General features: G+C 42.8%; 2 protein-coding genes across 24 annotated transcripts in view; one reads left to right on the plus strand and one right to left on the minus strand.

Annotated features, from left to right (window-relative positions):
- The window catches only part of DCAF6 (DDB1 and CUL4 associated factor 6), an 83,003-nt gene extending 80,629 nt beyond the window's left edge, over positions 1-2,374 (minus strand). For 4 of the 23 annotated variants that reach the window (XM_084867032.1, XM_084867042.1, XM_084867027.1 and 1 more), the window contains exon 1: positions 2,018-2,369. In XM_084867032.1, coding sequence (XP_084723158.1) covers positions 2,018-2,114 — 97 coding nt within the window. In that variant the 5' untranslated portion in view covers positions 2,115-2,369. Of the gene's footprint in view, positions 1-2,017 lie in introns of all 23 variants that reach the window. The other 19 variants (XM_084867029.1, XM_084867026.1, XM_084867039.1 and 16 more) reach the window with 12 other exon arrangements.
- A 565-nt stretch (positions 2,375-2,939) lies between these two features.
- MPC2 (mitochondrial pyruvate carrier 2) lies at positions 2,940-16,459 on the plus strand. The gene is made up of 5 exons (XM_084867200.1): positions 2,940-3,324; positions 7,912-7,952; positions 12,714-12,798; positions 13,295-13,406; positions 15,376-16,459. The coding sequence occupies exons 1-5, from the start codon at positions 3,216-3,218 to the stop codon at positions 15,410-15,412; spliced, it is 384 nt and encodes a 127-aa protein (XP_084723326.1). The 5' UTR covers positions 2,940-3,215; the 3' UTR covers positions 15,413-16,459.
- Positions 16,460-24,283: the final 7,824 nt, after the last annotated feature.

Consider the following 24,283-nt stretch of genomic DNA (forward strand, 5'->3'; position numbering starts at 1 on the left):
AGCGTATACAACATGTTGAGAAAATCTGAATACTTAAACTTATAGGTGTCTCCAACTCAGGACTTTTGACAATTAGTGTTTAAAAAAATAAATCCTACACTGAAATTTTTTATCAGGGTCACAGAGAAGACAAACCCTGGACTACTGTCTCAACCCAGGCTCTACTGGTTTAGGTGAATTTGGGGGCTACTGGTAAATATACTTTTTCTCCTAAATAACGTATGACAAATTATTATCTTCATTCTCACAATGTAAAGCACATTTTGTGAACTGTAATTTTCTCTCTTGAGAGGAAAAGAGATAATAAACCAAATTTAAATAAAATAAAAACAACAAAGCTTGAATACTACCATTGAAAAGATACATTCTATGGTGAAATAATTTGAAATGCAAATGTCACAAGAAAGATCTGTCACTTCATTTTATCCCAATTTCACTGTTATTTAGTAGTAATTGATTATCAGGAATACAAATAATGGAAATAAACTAGAAATGTAGTTAACTTACAATACTATAATCAAAACGTTTAAATGTTAAAATCTCAAAAATGGGATCTAGTCTGGACGGTGTGGTTTAGTGGTTGACCCTTGATGTATGAAGCAGGAGGAAACAGATCTATTCCCTAACTTCAACACAAACTCCATTCCATTAGAGTTAGAATAGGAAGGGGGGAAATCTAGGGTTTTAATTTTAATAGATTCTATCGTAGACACAGCTGAACCAGAAGAAAATATGTAAACTTATATATGTTTCTATAGGAAGAACAAATCTATTTTTACTGTCATGTTAAGATTTCTAAGATGTAGAAAAAGAAAGTTGCAAAGCAATGTTTACAGCATATGCTGGTCACACACACACACACACACACACACACTATAGCATCTCTATGTATACATATGTGCTGGTAAGAATGCAGAGAAAAAAGTCTGGACAAATACTCAGGAAACAGATAATATTGTTACTTCCAAGGATGTGTGTGTGTGTGTGGGAAATTGGAATGGGAAGGATCACAGGGCTTTTTGCTTCATTTTATTAAGTTTTTACAAGGAGAATATATTCATATGTCACTTGCAAAACTAAAAAACAACATCAAGGCTAAGAAAAAAAATGCTTCCAACTTCTCTGCGGACTTGAAGTCCAAAACAAATGACATCAAAAAAGATTTAGCCCGTAAAAGTGACAAAATTGGAAAGAAACTTTCATGTTATCCTCAAATTAAAACAAATGAAGAATAAAGAGAAATGACAAGTTTGCACAAGAAGAAAACAACAGGACCCACGCTGGGTAGGTCCACTTTTAAGACGGTGGACTTTTTGGTTGGCCCGGGCGTGACCCAGAATCCCCACCAAACCGCTCCTTCCCGAACGGGGGAAGGTGGAAGGCAGCTCCCTCAGGCGCGGAAGGCTGTTTTTAGAAAGCTGAACTAAGAACCAGAAAATGCCAAGTGTGCTCCGCGGGGCTGGGACCGGGAACGTGAAACCCTACACCTCCTCAAGGCGCCGAGCCGGCCGCCCGGCGGCCCCGGCCCCGCGGCGGCAGCCCGGCCGGAGCGGGGGCTCCGCGGAGCCCGTGCGAGCGTGACAGTCCCGGGGGCGGTCGCCGCCGCGGAGCCCACCCCCAGCCCTCCCGAGGCCGGAGGGGCGGGGCGGCCGAAAGCAGGTCCCGGCTGCGCGGGGCCGGCGCCGGGAGCAGCCGGAGCGCCAACTTTGCTCCAAACGCTCCGGGAGGCCCGGCAAGCGGCGTCCCGAGTCCCGCTCCCGAAGCCGCCCCGACACCTCCCCGGCCCGTACCGTCCGGCCCCGCGAGAAGACCCGGCCGGGGCGGCAGCTGGCAGCACGCGAGGGGGCTTGGCCGTGGAGGGCGGGGCTCGGGGTCCGCCTGTCGGGGTCCGCCCAGCGCTCCCCGAGTCTCCGGGGCGCCCCGGCCGAGGCGCCGTCCCGCCGCCAACAGCCCCGGCCGCGGCCCCCTCCCCCACGCCTGGGCGGCACCCGGCGCTCCGCCCGCCGCCCCCGCTCACCCAGGTAGCGGCTCCGCAGCCGGGCCGGGTCCTCCAGCCCGAGGGACCTTCTCCTCACGTCCCACAACAGGTGTGGGCAGGAGCCACCCCGAGACATGGCTCCGCCGCCGGGTGGGAGGGGAGCCCACCGCGTGGGGAGGGGTCGGGGGAGGGGACGTGCGATCAGTCCCCGAGCCGCACGGGCACCATCCGCGCGCCGGACCTTGCGGGCGGTCGCAGCGCCTCAGAAGGCGGCGGCGGCGCCTCGGCCCCCGAAGCCCGGGCGTGCGGCGGCCGGCGCTCGCCTCATACTCTCCTCAGACTGCCCGGAACGTCCAGTTCGGCAACAGTCCCTCCCTCGGCCTCCAGCAGGGGGCGGGGGAGGAGGCGGAGGCGGCCGCGACTCCGCCCTCTCCCTCCCCCCCCCCCCGCTCTCGACCCCGCCCCTCGGGCTTTCTCGCGAGATGACGATCATCCGGGGGACGGAAGCCGCTAGTGTCCGGCCCCACGAGGAAAAACCGCCCTCATCCTTAGAAAAGCAGGTTCAGGTCCCTGCAGCCAAGTCCGTCCTTCTGCAAGGATAAACGAGAAAGCGGAGATGCGAAGTTTCTCGCTTGCGAGTTTCATTCCAAAGGAAGTTTCTCGCTTGCGAGTTTCATTCCAAAGAGAGAGTTGTGCGCCATCATCTTTAGTTGGGGAACGGCAGGCCGACGAGCCCATTTTAACTATGGGCCTCCTTAATCAAAATGAGAGGGGCTCGGGGCTACTTCACTTGCCCTTCTCCAACATGGCCTCGAGGGCAGGAAGGAGAAATGGGAGGTTCGCGCTGGGCCACGCCCACTCCGCGGGGCAGGCCAATCAGCGTGGGTCAGTCCGCTTGCGCACGCGCGCTGCGCCGGGCTCGGGAGGAATCGCGGAGGTAATTCTTCTGACCCCGGTTGCCATGCCTCCCCTCCTAGTGGGCGGCGGGCGGGCGGGCGGAGGGCCGACCCTGGGCGGGCCGTCGCAGAGCCTCCGCCTCCTCCGCCTTCTTCGGGCCCCGGCCCCTCGGTGATTCGCAAGGGGGACTGGCTGAGCGGCGGCGGGACGAGCACCCGAGGGGAGTGTAGGACGCGAGGCCCCGAGGCAGGGGAAGTGACCAGCTGTCCTTCGTCGTCTGCCAGGGACGAGTACGCGGCCACCCTCCCGCCCAGCTGGCCACGATCCCCCGTCCGCAGAGATGTCAGCCGCCGGCGTCCGGGGCCTGAGGGCCACCTACCACCGGGTCCTCGACAAAGTGGAGCTCATGCTGCCTGAGAAGTTGAGGCCGCTGTACAACCACCCGGCAGGTAAGGCACCGGAGCGGCTCCCGCCGAGACCTGGCCTCCGGGGCCCGCGGACACCTCGGTTCCCGGAGGCGTCACCTACACCCTCGAGTGAATGTGTCTACTTCCTCGCCTTCCCTGCTGTTCCCTTTGCCTCGTCCACCATCTTCCACCAACCTTGGCGACCTTTGTCGTACCCCCTCCTTTAGGCGCTACTCTGGCCCGGTCCGGCTTCTGGGCTGCAGCCCGCTCCGTTCCCCCGGCCCCGAGCGCTGCGGCCCCGGCGGGTTTGGCGTAAAGGTCACGCCGCCTTCTCGTCCAGCTGGCAGAGCCGAGCTTCCGAGCCTGTCACTCCCCGGCCCGTGGGTCTAGCTTAAGTCTGTCCTTCGTGATATTCATGGGTGAACCACCCCTGCACCATTTTTGCGTGGACACACCTGGATGTCACCCAGATGTGCCCCTAACTGCAGGCGTGACCTTGGGTGAAACCCTGGGTCTTGTGGTTTTTATAAAATGGTCAAGGTGAGAGTTAAATATAACATGCATGTTTGTTCTTTCATGCTCCGTAAATGTTTGCGTGCTCTCTTGCCCTGTCGGAACACAGTGTTCTTGCTGTTGAATATATATATATATATTTCTTTATATATATTTCTTTAGGAAACGGAAACGGGAAGATCCCAGTCCCTCCCACTCTGTATGTATGAGCCGGAATTCTCTATACAGTGGGCAGTAATAATACTTAGTTGTCTGGGAATGAAAAGCAGATCTCTTTCAAACCTAAGAGTTTGCAAAGGAGAAAAATCTGCTATAAACTGAAATATTGAAGTGCAACTCTCAAAGGAGCCCTTTTAGCTGACTTCTCTGCACTTGGCCTCATTAGAAGTGTTGACTACCCCTTTTCCCCCCCTGACACCCCCCCCCCCCCAAGTGACTCTCTGGAATCCGAACTGGCTATCACTAAATCTGATTTCCAGTTTGATAATGGAATGAACTGTATTTGGGGATTATACTGAGTATAATGTTGTTTACTGCAGTACATATTGAACCCATTATGAAATTGATCTTTCAAAGAGAGATGTTTATTGCTGAAGTTTATTTAGTTTGCCTTTTAGTTCTTTTAATACTCAGATGTTTAGAATTGTGCTGCATTTTGTGCTAAGATATCAGGAGGGAGGTTGGGCAATGCTTCTGTAATAATCCAGGCTTTAGAGTCAACTGAATTCCATAGTCAATTCTGACCCTTTCAACTTTGTGTCTGAGCTAGGACAAGGACAGGGTAGAGCAGGAGCAATTTTAAGCCCATAATAACAGGTCGTTTTATAGTGATCTTTTCCAAGGCCTTGGCTTTAACCACCCACCTTCCTTGCTTATAATACTTTATTCAACTAGGAGTACAATCTACAAAGGAGTACCTTTCATTTGTAGATTGTACATTTCACCTGGGTATTCCTGAATTAAATGAGTTGTCATCTCTTGTTTGTACAGTAAAAGGAGCATAAGCTTAGAAGCCAGACAGACCAGGTTTGAATTTTAACTTTGTGACCTTGGCCTCAAATCCCCAAAGCCTTAGTTTTTTAATTTATAAAATAGGGAAAATAATTATCACCATTAAAGGATTGTTATGAAAATTAAATGACAGTGTCAGTAAAACATGTAGCAGAGTGTTTGCACTTAGACTTTGAAGGGATGTTTGTTCTGTCCCTCCTATGCTTTTAACCAGTAGGCAGGGAAAGAATACCTATCACTGCAAAAAATGATTTGATTAGAAAGTTGTAGGCACACCAATGTAAGAATGGAGAAGTATGAAAAACATAACTGTTGGTATATTACTATTGAATAAAATCTTAGAAAACACTGATTATGTCCCAAGAGTTACAAGATTAAATCTTCAAGCTTTTTTGTACTGTTTTGCATAACAGTATGTTATTGAATCATTCCCATTTAAGTATTAAGCCTTCAGTTAGAAACTTTATTTTTCACGTTGGGACTTACTGAGCACCTCAGCTCAATATGCCTGTTTGTAATATTACTTACTGGTGCTCCGTCCCAAGAAAGTCTTTTCTTAGGGAGAAAACCATGCATACAATAAATGACGTAGTTTCTTGGTAGAATTAATTTGTTTTTATTTTTTGTTAATTCTTACCCTAGAATATTTTCCCATTGATTTTTAGAGAGCCAATGGGAGAGACAGCAAGAGAGAGAGATACCAATGTGAGAGATACACTTCGATTGGTTGGCTCCTAGACAGGTCCTAACCAGGGCTAGGGATCTATCTAGCCTGCAACTGAGGTATGTGCCCTTGACCAGAATTGAACCTGGGACCTTTCAGTTTGAGAGCTAATGCTCTATCCACTGAGCCAAACCGGCTAGGGCTAGAATTTATATATTTCATTAACAGTGATTCCTTTCAGATGAGGAAATTAGGAGGTAAATTTATGTCATTTTATTAACTGGTTCATCAAAGTTCATCAAGGCAGCTAGATTGGTTAATTTGTTGGAAAATGTATGTCAGATTTGGTGTGATATTCTCTTACAGAGTTTCTCAAATTCTTCTATGAAAATTTGAACTCTGAAAAAATTTCACTTTAAAAATAAGACAAACCCATAACAACACAAAAGAAAGTGACCATTATATTATCCTTTGCATTTTCTGTAATGCCTGAAAATAATTTATATTTTTAAAAGTGTATATACATTTTGAATACTTGTTTGATATTTTCAGATTGTCAGCATTTGAGGCCTTTTTCATCTTCCAAGAATGGACTTCTATGAAACAAGATGAAAATATATTAATTGTTATTTAACTCTTTGTCTAATTGAATGTATGTTTATATCTAACGGGGACATATTTCCCTCATTTTGGACTCCAAATTAAATATATGAGATGATTTTTATTTAGTATATTTGACCTGATCATGTTTTTTCATGCCTCATAATGAATATTAGCTATGTACCCTATTAGTTTACAGTTCTGCCTATCTTGATCTTAAGGTAATATAATCATTTCAGGCATCATAATTATTTAATTGTCTCATATTTTTAATGAACAGCTGAGAGAATATTTGTGTCATTCTATAGACTATAAACCTGGTTTTCCCGGTTCTAGAATGACACTCAGATCTAATGTGACATTGTGTTGTCACTGTATAAGCATATCTATTTTTAAATGTTTTGTTTTATAAAAACTTTGCTTTAGAAATTTGAAGTAAGTTGGAATCTTTTCTCATTACCATGCCCACTATTGGTTAATTGCTTTTTTCAGGAAGACAACCTCTGTACTTGAATTCTTACACATTTAAGTTTATTTGGCTTATTTACTCTTAAGGTAGAAAATGTTAGATAAGATAAATTGGAAGAGTGAGCTAAAATTAGTTTTCTTTGAAATTTTTGTATGTCACAAAGAGTGATAGCCATATTCCCTTTTTTAAACAATGAAGAAAACACTACTGATTTGCATTTATAGATATCCAACTCTGATTTTTATTTGCTACTGATATTTTTAAACTCATACTTATGTAGGGTTTGTTGTTAAACTAATGTAGGGTTTGTTGTGTAGTTTTAAATAATTCACTAAAATATTCATACCGCTCCTAGTCCAGGCTCTAGTAACTGTAGTCATATTTGAAGTTTTTTTTGTTTGGTTTGGTTAGCGGGACAGGGGCAGTTGGTTAATATTTTAAGACTGTCACCTAGCTCGGAGCACTTATTAGTTCCCAGGAAAACCTACTGAAAAGCCTGCTGGTTCATTAACCCTGAAGTATCAATCACTTAAGCTGGTCAAGAAGCAGACTCTAGAGGCTTTGCTCAGGAAAGCACAAGAGGAAACATGAGTTTTGAAAATAGAAAGAGACTAAAAAATTCAAAGCCAGAGACTAAAACATTGGCTGAATTACCCTTAGTGATGAAGCCAGGCTTCATGCAGGGATAAAAGATGAACTTAGTCATTGATCCTGCCTATGACCAGAGACTTTGTATAGACAAAGAGAAGTGAACCAGTGTGAGGATAGGAATCCCAGAAGCTCAAGCTAAACAAAATAACCAGACAGTTTGCAAAGCTGACTTATCAGTACATCTTGGCATCAGACTCATGGAAAGCATTCTCAGGAGCCAGATCGGGGAGTGGCATGGTTTAAGAGGGAGTAACTAGTGAGTGAAAGTCTAAAGCCACCCTGATGTAAACGGATCCTGATGTCCCTGAAGATGAGTAAATATCAAACTCTAGCCTTTGGGATGAAACATCGGCAAGGCAAATCTGTAAATTCCCCAACTTGAAGTTATCCATGAGTGAACAAACATTAAGTTCTATGTTTTCCAAAGCCATCTCCGTTACACTTTACTTTCTTTTTAACAAGTCACAAAAATACAAATAATTGATGGGGAGATCAAAAGAACTTGTATGAAAGATTGATATTGTGGCGACTTTTTAAAGTTAGCTTATGAACAAAATATGTAGAAAACAGTAAAAGATTAAAAATGGAAAAAATGATTAGAAATAGATTGATAAATCTTTAGGTTTTTGAAATGTGATAGCTATTAAAAGACATATGGAATGGTTGAATAATTGATTTATCCCTAAATTTGTTGTTGTTGTTGTTGTTGTTGTTGTTTCAGGTCCTAGAACAGTTTTTTTCTGGGCTCCAATTATGAAATGGGTAAGTTTTAAGTTTTTATAGAAGCTACTGAAAAAAATTATCTGATAACTTACTAATTTGAAGCAACTTTTATGAAGGATGTACTTTGAAATGTTCATGGGATGCCTCTAAATTATGTCATGCCAAGATTCTCAGATGTATCATTTTCACTAGTTTTTTTTCTGAACTCCATTGATCAGGAGGCCTGGGAACATATTTGTTATCAAAACACAATTGTGGCCCTAACCAGTTTGGTTCAGTGGATAGAGCATTGGCCTGCGGACTGAAGGGTCCCAGGTGTGATTCCGGTCAAGAGCATGTACCTTGGTTGTGGGCACATCCCCATAAGGGGTTTGCAGGAGGCAGCTGATCAACGTTTCTCTCTCATTGATGGTTCTAACTCTATCCCTCTTCTATCCTCTGTAAAAAAATCAATAAAATATATTTTTTTAAAAAGAAAAAAACAACATAATTGTGAGCCCTTGAAACATGAAACTTCATTCTAAAATTTTATGACTAAGAAAAACATTAAACTAGTTAGAACCCTCCTCCCTAAATTAACTGTTACTGTTAATTTAGTATGAGAATTAAAGATACACCAATACAGAAACAAGGAAAGGTAGTCTCAAAAATTAGTGGGGCTTAGCCAGGGATGTATGTTAACATTTGGTTAGTGATAGAGTCTAGGACATCTGACTCCAGATGCTGCTGTCAACAATGGTGGACAAAATGTCTGTTCCAGTCCCTGCTTTCAGTTCCTTTGGGTTATACTAGAAGTGGGATTATTGGATCATATGGTAATTCTATATTTAATATTTTTAAAAATACATTTTTATTGATTTTTACATATTAAAGAAGGGAGAGGGATAGAGAGATAGAAACATTAATGACTATTAATTGGATGCCTCCTGCATGGCCCCCACTGGGAATTGAACCAGCAACCTCTTGGTTCCTGGGTGGACACTCAACTGCTGAGCCACACCAGCAGGGCTATATTTAAATTTTGAGGAATGCCATTTTACATACTCAGCTATAAAATAGCAAGATTAGATGAGTAGTTGGGAGCTGTATTTTAGAACTAGAGAGCAGTTGTTTTTTATACTTATATATTGAGAAAAGATCCCATTAGTTTTTTTTTAAAGTTTCCTTATATGACCTTAGATGATTATGCTCACACTCTAAGCATTCAAATATAGTGATATGCCTCCAAAAAACCTAGACTAATGGAAGGTATGTTATTGTTTCCTTCTTCTCCTCTCCCTACTACACTTCAAATTATATAATAAAACATATCTATAAAGTGGAATGATTAATGAAGTATTGTTTCTACGTTATTAAAAGAATAAGAATGATTTAATCTATTTACCATAAATATGGTCCTCTTTGACCTCAAATTTGCCACAATTTGGGAGTTTATTTATTTTATTAATAGCTTTTGTGTTTCTTTGATCTGTTCCACCAATGTTTTGAAACACTGACAGAATCAGATATGCCTGAGTGCCTTCTGTCTCCTTTAAAAACATCTATTTTAAGTTCGTGTTGAAATCAACATAGTCTCCTGATGACTGCATAGCAATAGGAACTTCTGTGTCTTGTTCGCTGGTGCAGAGACTTCTTTTGCTGGTTATTTACTTTATGTACAATGTGTGTTCTTCTCCCAGAGCATTGGTAATTAATCTATATATGACATAAAAATTGCTCCTGCCAGCCATATGTGTTCTGTCTGAAGAATTTCAGACTATTCTTCTTCAGACATTTAACTGTGGTGGAGACCTTAGCCACTTTAATTGAAACCAAATAATTAATCATAAAAATTATACCTTAAATATTTTATTTTAACTCAAATTATGTAAATATGTATTCATTTTCGAATCATCTACAGTGAGGCCAAAGCTTTTATTTATGTACTAGAGGCCCAATGCACAAAATTTATGCACAGGAGCCAGCCCAACCTGCACCCTCTCCTTTCTGAGACCCCTTAAAGGATGTCCGACTGCCTGTTTAGGCCCGATCCCAGTGGGTCAGACATCCCTTTCACAATCCAGGACTGCTGACTCCCAACTACTTGCCTGATTGCCCCTAACTGCTTCTGCTTGCCGGCCTGATCACCTGCTAACCACTCCCCTACCAGCCTGATTGATGCCTAACTGCTCCCTGCCAGCCTGTTTGCCCCTAACTGCCCTCCCCTGCAGGCCTGGTCCCCTCCTAACTGCCCTCCCCTGCAGGCCTGGGTCCCACCCAGCTGCTCTCCACTGCAGGCCTGGGTCCCCCTGAACTTGCCTTCCCTGCAGGCCTGGTCACCCCCAACTTCCCTCCTCTGCTGGCCTGGTTACTCCTAACTGCCCTCTCCTGCAGCCTTGATTGCCCTCAACTGCCCTCCCTTGCAGGCCTGGTTCCTTCCAACTGCCCTCCCCTGCTGGCCATCTTGTGGTGGCCATCTTGTGTCCACAGGGGGGCAGCCATCTTTGACCATATGGTGGCAGCCATCTTGTGTGTTGGAGTGATGGTCAACTTGCATATTACTCTTTTATTAGATAGGATGGAGGCCTGGTGCATGGGTGGAGACCAGCTGGTTTGTCCTGAAGGGTGTCCCAGATCAGGGTGGGGGTTCCCTTGGGGCGTGGGGCAGCCTGGGAGAGGGGCTTGTGGTGATTTTTATGCCAACCACCCCCCCACCCCCCTCCAGCAACTCAAGTGGAGGCCCTGGTATCTGGGATATATTTACCTTCTACAATTGAAACTTTGTAGCCTGGAGCAGAGCCAAGCCTCCTGCTTGCTCCATGGTGACAGCCATTTCTGTTGCTATTTATTTATCTTCTATAATTGAAACTTTGTAGCCTTAAGCAGAGGCCTAAGTCGGCCAGGGTGTGCGGAAAGATTGGTTTCCTCCATTGTCTGGGGCAACCCTAGCCTCCTACTCTCTCTAGCTCAGTGACTGCCACCGCTTCTGTTGAGATTTATCTTCTATAATTGAAAATTTGTAGCCTTGAATGGACACCTCTACCTGTCAGGATGTGCAGAAAGCTTGGCTTCCTCCATTGGCCAAGGGAACACAAATCTTTCTCCTGTTCTCTCAGTGGCCGCAGCCATCTTGGTTGGGGTTAATTTGCGTGCTCGCTTCTTGATTGGCTGGTGGGCATGGCTTGTGGGTGTAGCAGAGTGATGGTTAATTTGCATATTACTCTTTTATTAGATAGAATATATAATAAAAGGAAGGAAGGAGAGAGAAAGAAAGAGGAAAGGAAGAAAGTTCGTTTTATGCTATCTACTAGAGGCCCGGTGTATGAATTCATGCAACAGTGGGGTCCCTTGGTCTGGTCACAGGATTGGGCTGAAACTGGCTCTCCAACATCCACTGAGGGGTCCCGGATTGCTAGAGGGCACAGGCCAGGCCAAGGGACCCCCACCAGTGCACTATCGGGGCCAGGAAGGGACATGGGAGTTTGGCCAGCTGGGGAGGGACTGTAGGAGGGCTTCAGGGCGTGTCAAGCCCTTCTTGCTTGGTCCCAATTGGCTGGACTCCAGCAGCAAGTTAACCTACCAGTTGGAGTGTCTGCCCCCTGGTGGTCAGTGCATGTTATAGTGACTGGTCTACTGGCCAGCTATCTGTCCATGGTGTTCAGTGCACATCACAGTGAGTGGTTGAGCAGCCTTAGCATATCACTAGCATATTATACTTTGTTTGGTTGAATGGACAACTGGACACTTAGTGTATTAGGCTTTTATTATATAGGATGAGTATGCTACCTAATGGAGATAATCAAATGCCTGAAATCACCACAAATCTGAGCTTCGGACATTTGAAAAACATTTTTAAATTTGTTTACTGCTGCCAAGCCTTCTGTATTAGGAATTTAAAATACATTATCTCATATTTAATCTTCACCAAAAAATATCAGAGAAATAAATAGAATCAGCATTTTTCAGAGATGGGTACTGAGGCTCAGAGAACTGGCTGCACATGTTTTTGTAGTGGCAGGCTCAGGATTGGAAGCTCCAGGTCTGTTTGACTCAAGTCTATGCTCTTAAACACTAACATGACTGCCTTCACACAAGTCACTGTGGATCTAGGTACGGTCAGGAAGTATTTCATATAATCTTGTAGTATACTCTAAGCACTCTCTGAATATACAATTTTATTATCTGAATGAACAAAGTTCAGAATAAAGATGAAAAGGAACATGGACCTTCTGCCCTTGATCCTAAGACTATATGAGTGGGTAATTCCATCAAAGGCAGTGTCAAAAACACAGCAGAGACAAAATGACCAGCTGTCCTCTGACATTAAAGAAAAACTGTCTGACCAGGACACTAAAATTCTAACAGAGCTTTGGTGATACTTGCACTTAAAAAAAAAAAAAAAAAAAAAAGAATAACATTGACAAAAAAACGAAAGGAGGAATCTATACAAATTACCTTAGTTTTCAGGCATCCTCCATGTCAGTGGTTCCTGACATGTATAAAGAATATATAAATTCATATGTGAAAAAAGTGTCATTTGTGGAACAAATATATATATTTGATATATATATATATCTCACACACATTACTGATTTTCAAATATATCAGGTTTCTTAATCTGATTAACAAAATACAGATTAATTGTGTAAGTATTCCGAATTCACTGTAGCTTTTTTCATGATATACAATTTCTTAAGGCATGGATACTAAAATTACCGCTATTATAATGTGGAGATCTCTGAAGCAGTTCTGCGTTTTATTTAAAGTGAAGAACCATTACTTGACACTTAGGATGCTTTTTCCTTGTTCTGTGTATTTCAGGGGTTGGTGTGTGCTGGATTGGCTGACATGGCCAGACCTGCAGAAAAACTCAGCACAGCTCAGTCTGCTGTTTTGATGGCTACAGGTAAATTAAAGAATACCCTTCATGTTCCATATGGACATTCAATATTTGTATATTGTTTTACCTCACAATTTAATGTTTAGAACACATTACACACACAGACACACACACACACACACACACACACACACAAAGGAATTCAGGGCTCATCTCTAGGAAGTTATTGGACGGAGAAGGCAGAGGAGGGTTGCAGTGGGTTTTTATTTTTCATGGGTTTTGTCATCAGCATAATTTCATGAGTCAGAAAAAATATTTCATTAAATATTCACTTCCCCTATAAAGATTGCCTCAATTTGATGTAAGAACTGAGTATTTTATGTAACAATGAATTATAGCAGCTTAATAAAGACTTAGAATATAGTTTTTTTTTATCCCCTGTCCTATATTATGTTGTCATAGTCTTATTTAGAAATATTTTACTATAATATTAAATATTCAGATAAGTTATTGCAACAGTACCTATGCTTTAAAAATATATATATATATTTTGTTTCAACAGGGCTTATTTGGTCAAGATACTCACTTGTAATTATTCCAAAAAACTGGAGTCTGTTTGCTGTTAATTTCTTCGTCGGGGCAGCAGGAGCCTCTCAGCTCTTTCGTATTTGGAGGTAAGCCCACCGAGGGTATAAAACATGTGTCTCTGAAGCCCCACAGGTGGCAGTACTTTTTTTTGGTAAAATTCATGTATAATACTAAGATGGGATGTGTATGAAGCAAAAATTTAGCACTTCTAGAAAAGTTAAGTTTTAAGTTAAAAAGTGTTAAGCAGTATGTTACCTAGGTTTTAAATTTGTATATTATCTGGATGTATAGCTCTTTCATAGAATCTATTTCATTAAGATAACATATATACTTTATGATATACTAAGTAGTTTTCTGAATGAACTCTTGATTACATGTAATAAGCGGAACTGAAACATAGTTATGTAGTATTGGAAATGATGTTTCCAGTCAGGCTTTTGGTTACATTAGAAAATGTTCCATGAGCTTTGGAAATTTTTCAAACTGTTTACTCCATCAGTTAACATTGGTCACTTGTTAAATAACATTATGTTATTTAACATAATGTTAATAACATTATGTTATTTAAAATAATGTTAAATAACATTAATATTCTGCAATGAGCTCATTTGATATGAAGGCTCTGGCTTTGTTTGGACCATAGAACCTTTCTAAATTACAAAACACTGTAATGAATAATAGTTTTCTTTAGTAAAAAAAAAAAAAAAAAAATTGAATGATCTCAGTAAGGAGAAACATCAAGCCAAAGTGACCATCGCAACCGAATGGATGACCAAACAGGCTGCGTTGGGCAACCAGGCCAGCAGGGGAGTTAGTGAGGGGCAACCAAACAACTCAGCAACAGGCTGTGTGGGGTGACCATGTTGGCAGGGGGGTTAGTGAGGGGCGACAAATAACTGAGCAGCAGGTTTTGTGGAGCCACCAGGCCCGCAGGGGGGGGCAGTTGGGAGCAACCAGGCTGGTGGGAGGGGTGGGGGGGGCAGTAAGGGGCAACCATGCCGGCTGGGGGTGTGGGGCAATTGGGGGCGACCAGGGAAGCAGGGGGGGCAGTTAGGGATGATCAGGCAGGCAGGCAGGCGAGCAGTTAGGAGCCAGTGCTCCTGGATTGTGAGAGGGATATCCAACTGCCGGTTTAGGCCTGATCCTCAGGACATCCCCCGAGGGATCCCAGATTGGAGAGGGTACAGGCTGGGCTGAGGGAATTTCATGCATGAATTTCATGCACCGGGCCTCTAGTTAAGTTATAATTTACATTCCTTTCAGAAGGCATTCTATTCCATGGAGTACAGTACATTTAATTCATCTTTAACATCCCTAGGTTAATGATTAACTATAATTTAATTATTTTATTATCATCTAGCATATAATGGATGGGTGAATAAACAACTCATTACAGAGTATGCCTCACAATATTTTTAAGACTTATTTAATATAAACTTTAATTTGTATAGTGATTTTATTTATATTTTTCTCATATACCATCCCATTTTAACATTAACATTATGATAGATAGTAGAGCTAAGATAATGCTAAGTACCCTATTATTTTTAATATTAGAAGTTAAAATACAGTTTAACAAAAGAATTTTTGGTACCTTTTGGTACAATAGCAGATTGAGAGATTTCGTTAGAGATGCAGATGTTGGCTCTGGGGCATTTAGGAAAACACTATCGAATATTTGCATCGGGGCCCTTTGAGAGACCTGGGAGGTATGCTTACGTCATAGAGTAAGTTCCTTCCTATGCGTGTCCTGTCCTCCACTCTGAGTCAGTGATGCAGTCCACACTTTTTGTCATGCTCTTGTATAGTTTAAGAATGAAAATAGTCATTAAAATAATACTTCTGTACAGGAAACTGCATATCAGTTAAGTTATTAAAACTTTCTGGCAGCTGGAAGTCAGATGCAAATAGTCATTTTCCTTCCTGCCTCGAGAAGATTGTATTTACAACTAGATAGCCTCTCTACTAGTGAGAGGGAAGAGATGGAATATGCTTCTCATTTCCTTCTTGTTGTATTATGATTCATGATTATTTTTCTTTCTGTTTTCTCCATAGGTATAATCAAGAACTAAAAGCTAGCGCAAACAAATAAAAGAGTTCCTGATCATCCCAACAACCTAGATGTAGCCATACCACTGGGACCTAGTTTGATTTATTATTTGTTATTGGTAAGGTGATGCTCTCTATGCTAATAATTGGAACGCATTTTAAAAATCTAACTTAAATAGGAGCTAGTGCTCAATTCAGCAGAAAAATAAAGCAAATTTTTAATAACAGTGACTCTCTCTACATATGACTTATCTATAGGTATTAGTAACATTTTTTCCTACTCTTTTCCCGTAATAAATCATACTTGCTCATTCATACCTCTAGTCTCTTCCTGTTCTAGTTCACCAAAGTGTGTGTGTTTAAGAGTGCACACGTTCAAGCAAGTTGAAAGATAGTTGAAAGGTCAAGTAATCTATTTTCAGTGAAGGACGGTGAATTAGCTAAAAGTGGAAGTAAATAGAGTTAAAGAGGTTGAGAAATGGGTAGAATGGCTAGCAAAATGACTTAAAACTATTTTAAGATATTTTAACTTGAAAAATCTTGAAAAATTATATTTTGTGTATTGTGTGAAATTATTTTAGAGCTACAAGAGTAATGAAGGATTTCTAAATGTTAGGCTTTCTGTAAATGTCTGGGACCTTCATCCCCATTATGAGGAAAGACTGGGTATAGATTGCTGCATACTAGAAATAATTAACAGTCTATTGGATCTGAGCTCCAATTTGGCGTATGGAGCTTTTTTCTAAAAAAAAAAAGCTAGTCCTAGTTAGAACTGCCATTAGTAGAATCAGCAAGCAAATTATTTCTAAATTGAAGATGCAAATAGAAAAAGAACTTGAATAATAATATACTATAACAATCAAAATTTGGCAATTAGCCATTGAAGCCCCTGCACTTTTTCATATATCCCTTCACTGTGGTCCATCTTTGAGAAGGAATTTGACATTGGCACTGTTTCCTTTTTATAAGCTACACTGTTAAATTTGTTTGGCATGTGTGTGTTTCCTAGAGTTAAGCATTTAGGGAAAACATCTATTATGAAATATGGCATAGATGCACAAAAATAATTAAAATATATTTTGAAATGGTGTTTCAGTTTTTCTTTTTTTATTTAATCCGGCTTTTATATGGGCTTTTATATGGGTTCCCACTGGTCAGTCAAATTACTTGTAGCATTTAGATGCAGTCATAGGCCATCCTCTTGGTTCTCAGAAGTTCCACAGATAGACAAATCATCTCATATTTCCTTTCTTCCCCAAACTCTCATACATCTATTATTGATCCTTACAAATTAGATGACTAATTCGTGTCCAATCAAAAACTCGCACTGCCACTTGGAACACAGTGGTCAGTTTCACAGCTATTTTAAAAAACTTAGGAAGAAGAATTGATAGACTAGAAGTTCTTACTACCAAAGCAGGTAGTGTACGCTGTAAAAATACCTTTCGTAATGGTACAGAGCACTTGATCAGACCAGTTGAGTTGAATTCTGTATCAGAATGCTCTACTGAGCCCTTGCTGTTACTTTATGAGATGTTTTCTCATTGTGAGTCTGACAGGCCTGGGTTTCAGCCAGGTCTTCCCCACTTAAATAGACTTTGGTCTGAGCTTTAGTCTCTTCAAGAATCAAATGGGGATAATAGTACTTACTGTATAGAATTGTTGTCTCTAGATGAATCAAGATAAAGTTTTTTTTTGTTGTTGTTTTTAATATATTTTATTGATTTTGTACAGAGAGGAAGGGAAAGAGATACAGAGTTAGAAACATCGATGAGAGAGAGTCATCGATCAGCTGCCTCTTGCACCCCCCTCACTGGGGATATGCCCGCAACCAAGGTACGTGCCCTTGACCGGAATCGAACCCGGGACCCTTCAGTCCCCAAGCTGACGCTCTATCTATTGAGCCAAACCGGTTTCGGCAAGATAAAGTTTTAACACAGTTCCTGGGCCATGATGGGTGCTAAATAGAAAGTTTCAGAAAATAGTAGGTTTATTGATTGAAGATCAACTTGAAAAGTACTTCATTACACAAAGGAATTTTTAATGTAGCTGCAAAATATATATACCGTGTGAACCTATTTGTACACCTTCTGAAGTAATAACTGTTGGAACTCTTGAAACTTTCATAGGTTCAAGCAGAAAACAAGTCTTTGGGACGGGGCACAGAGGCGGGTGGAGAAGGCTCAGTAGGAGGTAGATTCTTTCCCTCGTCTTTGTGGTTAGGCATTGCTCTCAAGGAAACATTATTCCTAAGTACGTCTGCTGTTTCTCCATGGTGAACAGATTTTTTTTCTGTTGCTAAAATGATGGTGAAAAGTTGAATCTTAACAGGACTGACCTCAAAGCCCAGGTTCCTCTCTGTAAAGCTAAACTGTCGCTATAGGAGTTCGCTTATACAATACAATGACAGAAGTGGAAAGCACTGGTACTTCCTCAGACTGGCTTCGCCCCTCAGGGTCTGTTCAATTATAGGAGAAGTGAGTCCAGTTATGTTAAGACTGTTTTCCACCAGAAAATTCATTTGAGAAACAATTAAATGAGCCCATGTTTCCTTCCCTTACATCAACTGTGTTTTATATTTTGAAATACAGTAAATTTAAATACAAGGTTGGGCTTTATTTAAGAATGTATGCTTGCTTTTCCAGTTCAGTGTTTCTAAATTCCAGTTTTACATGTGTCAGTAAGTGTAATTGTAGTTGTGCTATACATATGAACTGTTAGAAAGTCAAACCATAATTTTAGCTGTTAGGAAATATGTCTTAAGCATTTCACCAGTGTCACATTGGGTTAAGAAACTCCATTCCCGTGCCACATGAGATTGCAGATTCTCTTAGGGGGTGAATTGGTTAAAAGTATCCACATGACCAGTCAGAAAGGATAAGTCAGAAATTTAGCACACAAAAGCCCCTGGAAATAAGTACTGAATGCACTGTAACTGGTAAGTTCCATTGGCCTGGTAAAAGCCATGATCATTATTGATCAAAACGTCACTCAGGAGAGACTCACCTTTATGATGGTCACCTATGAACTGTTACCTCATTTCACTGACCTTTTACCCACATGTCTAGACCTGAGAATCTGAGAGCCAGGCCAGGTCTGAGCACTAGCCCCCTGGGCTGTCGGGGGAGGGGGAGGCAGGGCAGTGCCAGCCAATCAGAAGCATAGTTGGTGCCCATGAAACAATGAGCTTCTGATGAGGGTGTGGCCAGGAAAACGGCTTTTAGACAAAACTGTCATTTTACTGGTCAGCTATCGACAGACATGGCACTTCCGCAGTCTTCAGAATAATGCCACCCAGCCCCTTTCCTGGCTTCTACTCTCCTGAAAGATCTAGTCCCTAATCTAGGCTCTGGCTTTCCTCAGCCTTGGAGAAGGAGGAGGTATGTAGATATGGGAGTCTCGCAGGAAGGCTGGCTGAGGGTGACCCTCTGGGAAGATGACAGGTGTTGGAGCTGAAAGTGGGAAGGCCTTGGGCTAGGAGTCAAGGTTCCACTTCTGTCTGTCTGTCTTGCGTGAGGTTAGAAGCTTGAGGGCATACGTGTTGCCTGCGCTGTTTATTCTGGATGTGCCATTGTTCTGACTTGTCTTCACCTACTTTTCATGTGATATCCCCCTCATCAAATGGCAAACGCCTACCCTGTGAAGGGCGCTAGGAAGATGCTGTGGAGGAAACACAGGTGTAGAACCCAATCTGTACAAGAGAAGTTTACAGCACAGAGGAAGATAGATGAATAGACAATTAAGGATATTTAAATAGAAAATAAGGCGCATGAATTTATAGCTAAGTGCCTAAGACCTCAGAGGAAAAGCTGTGTTGGCTGGTCTGGCGAGGTTTCCTGAGCAGTAAGATGATTCCTTAAGGTCAACTCCTTTTTTGGACTCGTAAAACTTTATTTTACATATTAATGTAAAATTGGATGAAACTGAAATCTGTTAGAAATTTCTAGAAGAGTTATTTACAGAAACAATAATGGATATAATTGATCTTCTTTCAGGATCCTCATTCTTAGGTGCATCCATGTTTTCTCAGATCCCATTCTGTTCACGCTCTGTCCTTGGCTGTGAATGAGTTGGCCAAATGATTGATGAGGGTACCATCAACATGCTCTAAAATTAAATATGTATTGTCTCTGGGTCATAAAGATCCCCAAAGTGTCGTAAAACACAAATGGGATGTAGCATGGTACAGTAGAAAGCACATAGTCTTCCAAATCTGAAGACCTAGCTTTCCAATTGTGTGACCTAATGGTTCTGAGCTTCAGGGTCTGTGTCTATGGGATGGAGAGACAGCCATTCAGCCAGAGTAGGCTGCCTCAGTGCTGTTTTGAGGATTAAATAAGACAAACTATGTAAAATGCTTCACACAAAAAGGTCTTAATAAATTACAATTACCACGTGGAATGTGCCACATCACTATTTTCTGATGTAGACTTTAAAGCAGAAGAGCATTTTCTAAAATAGAAAACTTCTATTATCTTATGCGTGTTCTTAGGAAAAACTCTCAGGTACTCAGTTTAGAGGTCTTTGCCTCTTCTGCCCATCTTATCTAATAAAAAAATAATATGCAAATTGACCATACCTCTGCTATCCCCACAAGCCACACCCACCAGCCAGTCAGAGTGAGTATGCAAATAAACCCAACCAAGATGGTTGCAGCCACAGAGAGCAAGAAGGAGGCTTGGGTTTACCAGGCAATGGAGGAAGCCAAGCTTTCCACCTGCCCTAGCCGGCCTAAGCCTCCACTTAAGGCTACAAAGTTTCAATTATAGAAGGTAAACAAATCCAAACAGAAATGGCGGCAGCCACAGGCAGCCACAGAGCAAGCAGAAGGCTTGGCTCCACTTCAGGCTACAAAGTTTCAATTGTATAAGATAAATATATCCCAGATACCAGGTCCTCCGCTTGGGTCCTCAGGGGGCATGGCTGGCCTGCAAACCACCACAGGCCCCTTACTCAAGCCACCCCACGCCCCAAGGGAACCCCCACCCTGATCCGGGACACCCTTCAGGGCAAACCAGCTGGCCCCCACCCATGTACCAGGCCTCTATCCTATCTAATAAAAGAGTAATATGCAGATTAACCATCACTCCAACACACAAGATGGCTGCCCCCATGTGGTCAAAGGTCCTGCCCCATGTGGATACAAGATGGCTGCCACAAAATGGCCAGCAGGGGAGGGCAGTTGGGAGGCACCAGGCCTGCAAGGGAGGGCAGTTGGGGGTGATCAATCCTGCAGGGGAGGGCAGTTAGGGGTGACCAAGTCGGCGGAGGAGGAAAGTTGGGGGCAAACAGGCTGGCAGGGGAGCAGTTAGACATCAATCAGACTGGCATGGGAGTGGTTAGGGGGTGATCAGGCTGTCAGGCAGAAGCAGTTAGGGGCAATCAGGAAGGCAGGCAGGCGAGCAGTTGGGAGCCAGCATCCCTGGATTGTGAGAGGGATGTTCGACTGCCCATTTAGGCCCGATGTCAGACATCCCTCGAGGGGCCTAGATTGGAGAGGGTGCAGGCTGGGCTGAGGGACACCCTTCCTAACCCCCAACCCCCCTAACCCCCTGTGCACGAATCTCATGCACCAGGTCTTTAGTAACAAATAATTTTGGTATTCTAGTTTCCCTTCTTCATTTGTCTTCATAATCTCCAAATGCATCTACTTTTCTTGCCTAGTAATCATAAACTCAGAAAAAGCTGTTTAGGTTCTCAGCGCACCCTTTAAACCCATGGAATCTTAGCAATCATTTAATTCACCTTTCCACTAACCACCTCTGCAGCCTTACAGTCAGGCAGATAGACAGCCTCCCACCAGGAAACCCAATACTTCCTAAGACTTCCCAGTTCAAAGTTTGCCTCCCAGTGACTGATAGCCATCGATCCTAGTCAATCATTCTAGAGAAAAATCGAACCCACTCTCCACACGGTGTTAAAACTAAAGCAAAAACAGTCCATACTGTACATGTGAGGAGGGCGTGGTATTGCTGAGACTGAAGGGACTGCTAGTAGGGATGGTAAATAAAATGCAATACTTGAGAGGGTATATTTATACCAAATTATTATTTATTTAAAGTTCAAGTTTAATTAGATGTCATATATTTTTATTTGCTAACTCTGGTAGTCTTGCAAGTGGTAGGCAAAGAGAAGAAGTTGAGGTAGTGAGCAGGGCAGGAGAGGAAGAATGGGACTCTGCCCGGCTCAGTTCTGCTCAGTCCTGTCTCAGTGCGGTGGCCCCTCAGCATCTCTGTGGGAACTTCTTCAGAGGGTCATTTCGTACAGAAACTACTGTTTAAGTCACGAGTTTGATAAGTTAGCTGCCCCCACCAAGGAAAAAAAACCAACTTTCCTTTCCCTCTTTAACCCTCCCTTGAACCTTACTGTGGCTTAGCCAATGCAATCCCTGCCGGAGGGAGAAAGTAGGCGAGTTCTCTTGTTGAATGTGGGGGCCCACATTAGACTTGCACAGGGAACTTTGTCTCCTAACTTTCACATTTCAGTTCAAATGTGTGAGGACAACTCCTGTTTTCACTTAAATGTCATCATGTCCTGAAAACATCCCCAAACTCTCCCATCATTCTTTATATTTGATAGTCAATGAACTTCAAATAAAAGGAGCAGAACTAACACAGTGCTCTGGATCAGATTTGAGCACTGCTTATGTGCCTTAATATTGCAGCAAAATGGCCAATAAACATATGAAACAGTGCTTAACTTCATTAGTGCAACCAGGGAAACAAAACCCCGGAGACCTATCAAGATGGCTAAGATGGAAAGAGACTGACATTAGCAAGCGCTAGTTGGGATATAGGGCTCTGAATTCCTATCTTGGTATAAATTGGTACAACCTCTTGAGAAAACTGGCAGGCTTTACTGCAGTTCAATATCCTTTGCCACAGCAATTCCACTCCGATATATGCCCAAGTGAAATGCATACATATGTTCACCAAAACACACGTATAAGAAAGTTCTCTTTTTTTCTGAAAGCTTAATGTACTTAAAATAAAAAATACTTGAACTTTTGATTATGGTGTTATTTCCTCAATTATCTCTTTCAATAAAGCAATTGTTCACCCCCCCACACCCGAAACTGAAAACCAGCACAGTGCTTTTTGTTTTGTCAGCTTTTTCTTATCTGTTACTGTGTGCTTGTCACTTAGTCCTCACCAATCTGTGAGGTGGGTGTCATCTTCCCTTTACCAATGAGGAAACTGAGTCTCAGAGGAGTTCTTCACACAGGCACATAGAGTAATTGTAGAGCTGGGGCTCAGCAGCCTCAAACCCTGTCTTTTTTTTTTTTGGTCTTTTTTTCCCCCCTTAGCTCTATGGTTCTTCATTTCATTTGGGCAGAGAGCCATTTGTCTATCAATTTCCTCCTCTTCTCATCCATTCAGTGGAATACACATTTGTGTAGGTGTTCACATTCATACACACAGTGCGTATTCTTCAGGTATATCATCATGAATTTCCTTAGCGCCCCTCCGTGCTCTCTGCAGGACAGCCAGTTGGGAAATGTGGTGAACAGTGGTAAAAGTGAACAGCTCGTTGGAGTGTTAAGGACGTGTAAACTGTCAAACCAATGTGATTTCTTAGTTTTTCATACAAAGCATTTCATTTTTTACTTACATGTTGAAGTGTCCAATTCTTTGGGGATTTTTGTCTTAGTTTTGTGGTGATACCGTGTTTCTCCGAAAATAAGACCTACTTACAGGTTTCCTTCTGAGTGAAATATAAAGCATCTCCCCCGAAAATAAGCCCCTCCCCCCAGGCTCTGTCTCAGAATGAAAATTAATTTACCATAAACTGGTCACTAGGGCCGCCCCGACTGGCGTCTAGCAACCAGTGACTTTATGCGGAGTCCTGACGTCACTGCTGTGTGGAGGCAGAGCGGAGGTCGAAGTGAACGGTGAGCGCGGGGGTGGGAGAAAGGAGGAGACTTTCGCAGATGCATGTAGAAGAACAGGAGGATTAGAGTGGACAGGACGCGGCGAAGGTGGTGAGTGCTGGTCTGTCTCTGGTGACACTACCTGATGCTCGCGGCCGCCCTCATGATGACTGAAGGTTCTCAGTCAGTGGCAGACCCTGCTCCAGCCCAGATCCAGGCCCCAGCAAGCCCAGTGATAGTTCTCAGGCAGGCCCCAGGGGGTAAATGTCTGATAAAGGGGTAGGGGGGATGTCTGGTGAAGGTGGTCAGTGGCACAGGGGTGGGGGGAGAAGGATCACTTAAAATGACACAGGAGGATCAGAGGGGGCAATCAAAATGACACAGGAGGATCAAAAGGGGTTACTAAAATGGTAATCCCCCCTCTGATTCTCCTGTGCCATTTTGATTCCCCCCTCTGATCCCCCCTGTGTCATTTTAAGTCATCCCCCTCCCCCCACCTTGATACCCCAATTCCTTTTTTTAACCCCTAGAAATGAGCACAAAAAGAAAAAGCTACTCCGTGGAGTACAAGAAAGGAATCGTGGAAGACTCTTGGGGCCAAAATCTTACTGCTTTCTGCAAAGAGAAGATGTTGAGTATTCGATTGGTCTGAAAATTACGAGCAGAGTATGGTAACCTCGTTGAACAAGTGGACAAGGGAAATGCTAAAAAGCGCAAGTGTAGATCAGGTCGGCAACCATTTTCCGAGCTGGAAGACCTGATCTGTGAATGGGTTGTTGACAGGAGAGCAAAGACTTTGGTTGTGAATAGGGCTCAGATTCAAGAATTTGCCCTTGCAATGGCACCACAGTTTGACATAGCCCCCGAAGACTTCAAAGCATCACAACACTGGCTGGATAATATCCTTCAGTGATGTGAACTGTCTTTAAGAAGATCTACCGGTACAACATTGTTTAGGTTAGAAGATACTCAAGTTATTAAGTGAGCTCTTGCATTCAAGTCCTTTATTGATGATGCTGACTTCTCTAAATACAATCTTACCAA

The sequence above is a fragment of the Pipistrellus hanaki genome (genome assembly GCF_964339955.1).
Source record: "Pipistrellus hanaki genome assembly, chromosome: 18".
Taxonomy (NCBI): domain Eukaryota; kingdom Metazoa; phylum Chordata; class Mammalia; order Chiroptera; family Vespertilionidae; genus Pipistrellus; species Pipistrellus hanaki.

Bases quoted from the DNA above. Each gene is read 5' to 3' on its own strand.
- MPC2 (XM_084867200.1), top strand. From the start codon at position 3,216: ATGTCAGCCGCCGGCGTCCGGGGCCTGAGGGCCACCTACCACCGGGTC. The intron at 3,325-7,911 runs GTAAGGCACCGG...TTGTTGTTTCAG, and splicing joins GCTGTACAACCACCCGGCAG to GTCCTAGAACAGTTTTTTTC. The intron at 7,953-12,713 runs GTAAGTTTTAAG...TGTGTATTTCAG, and splicing joins GGGCTCCAATTATGAAATGG to GGGTTGGTGTGTGCTGGATT.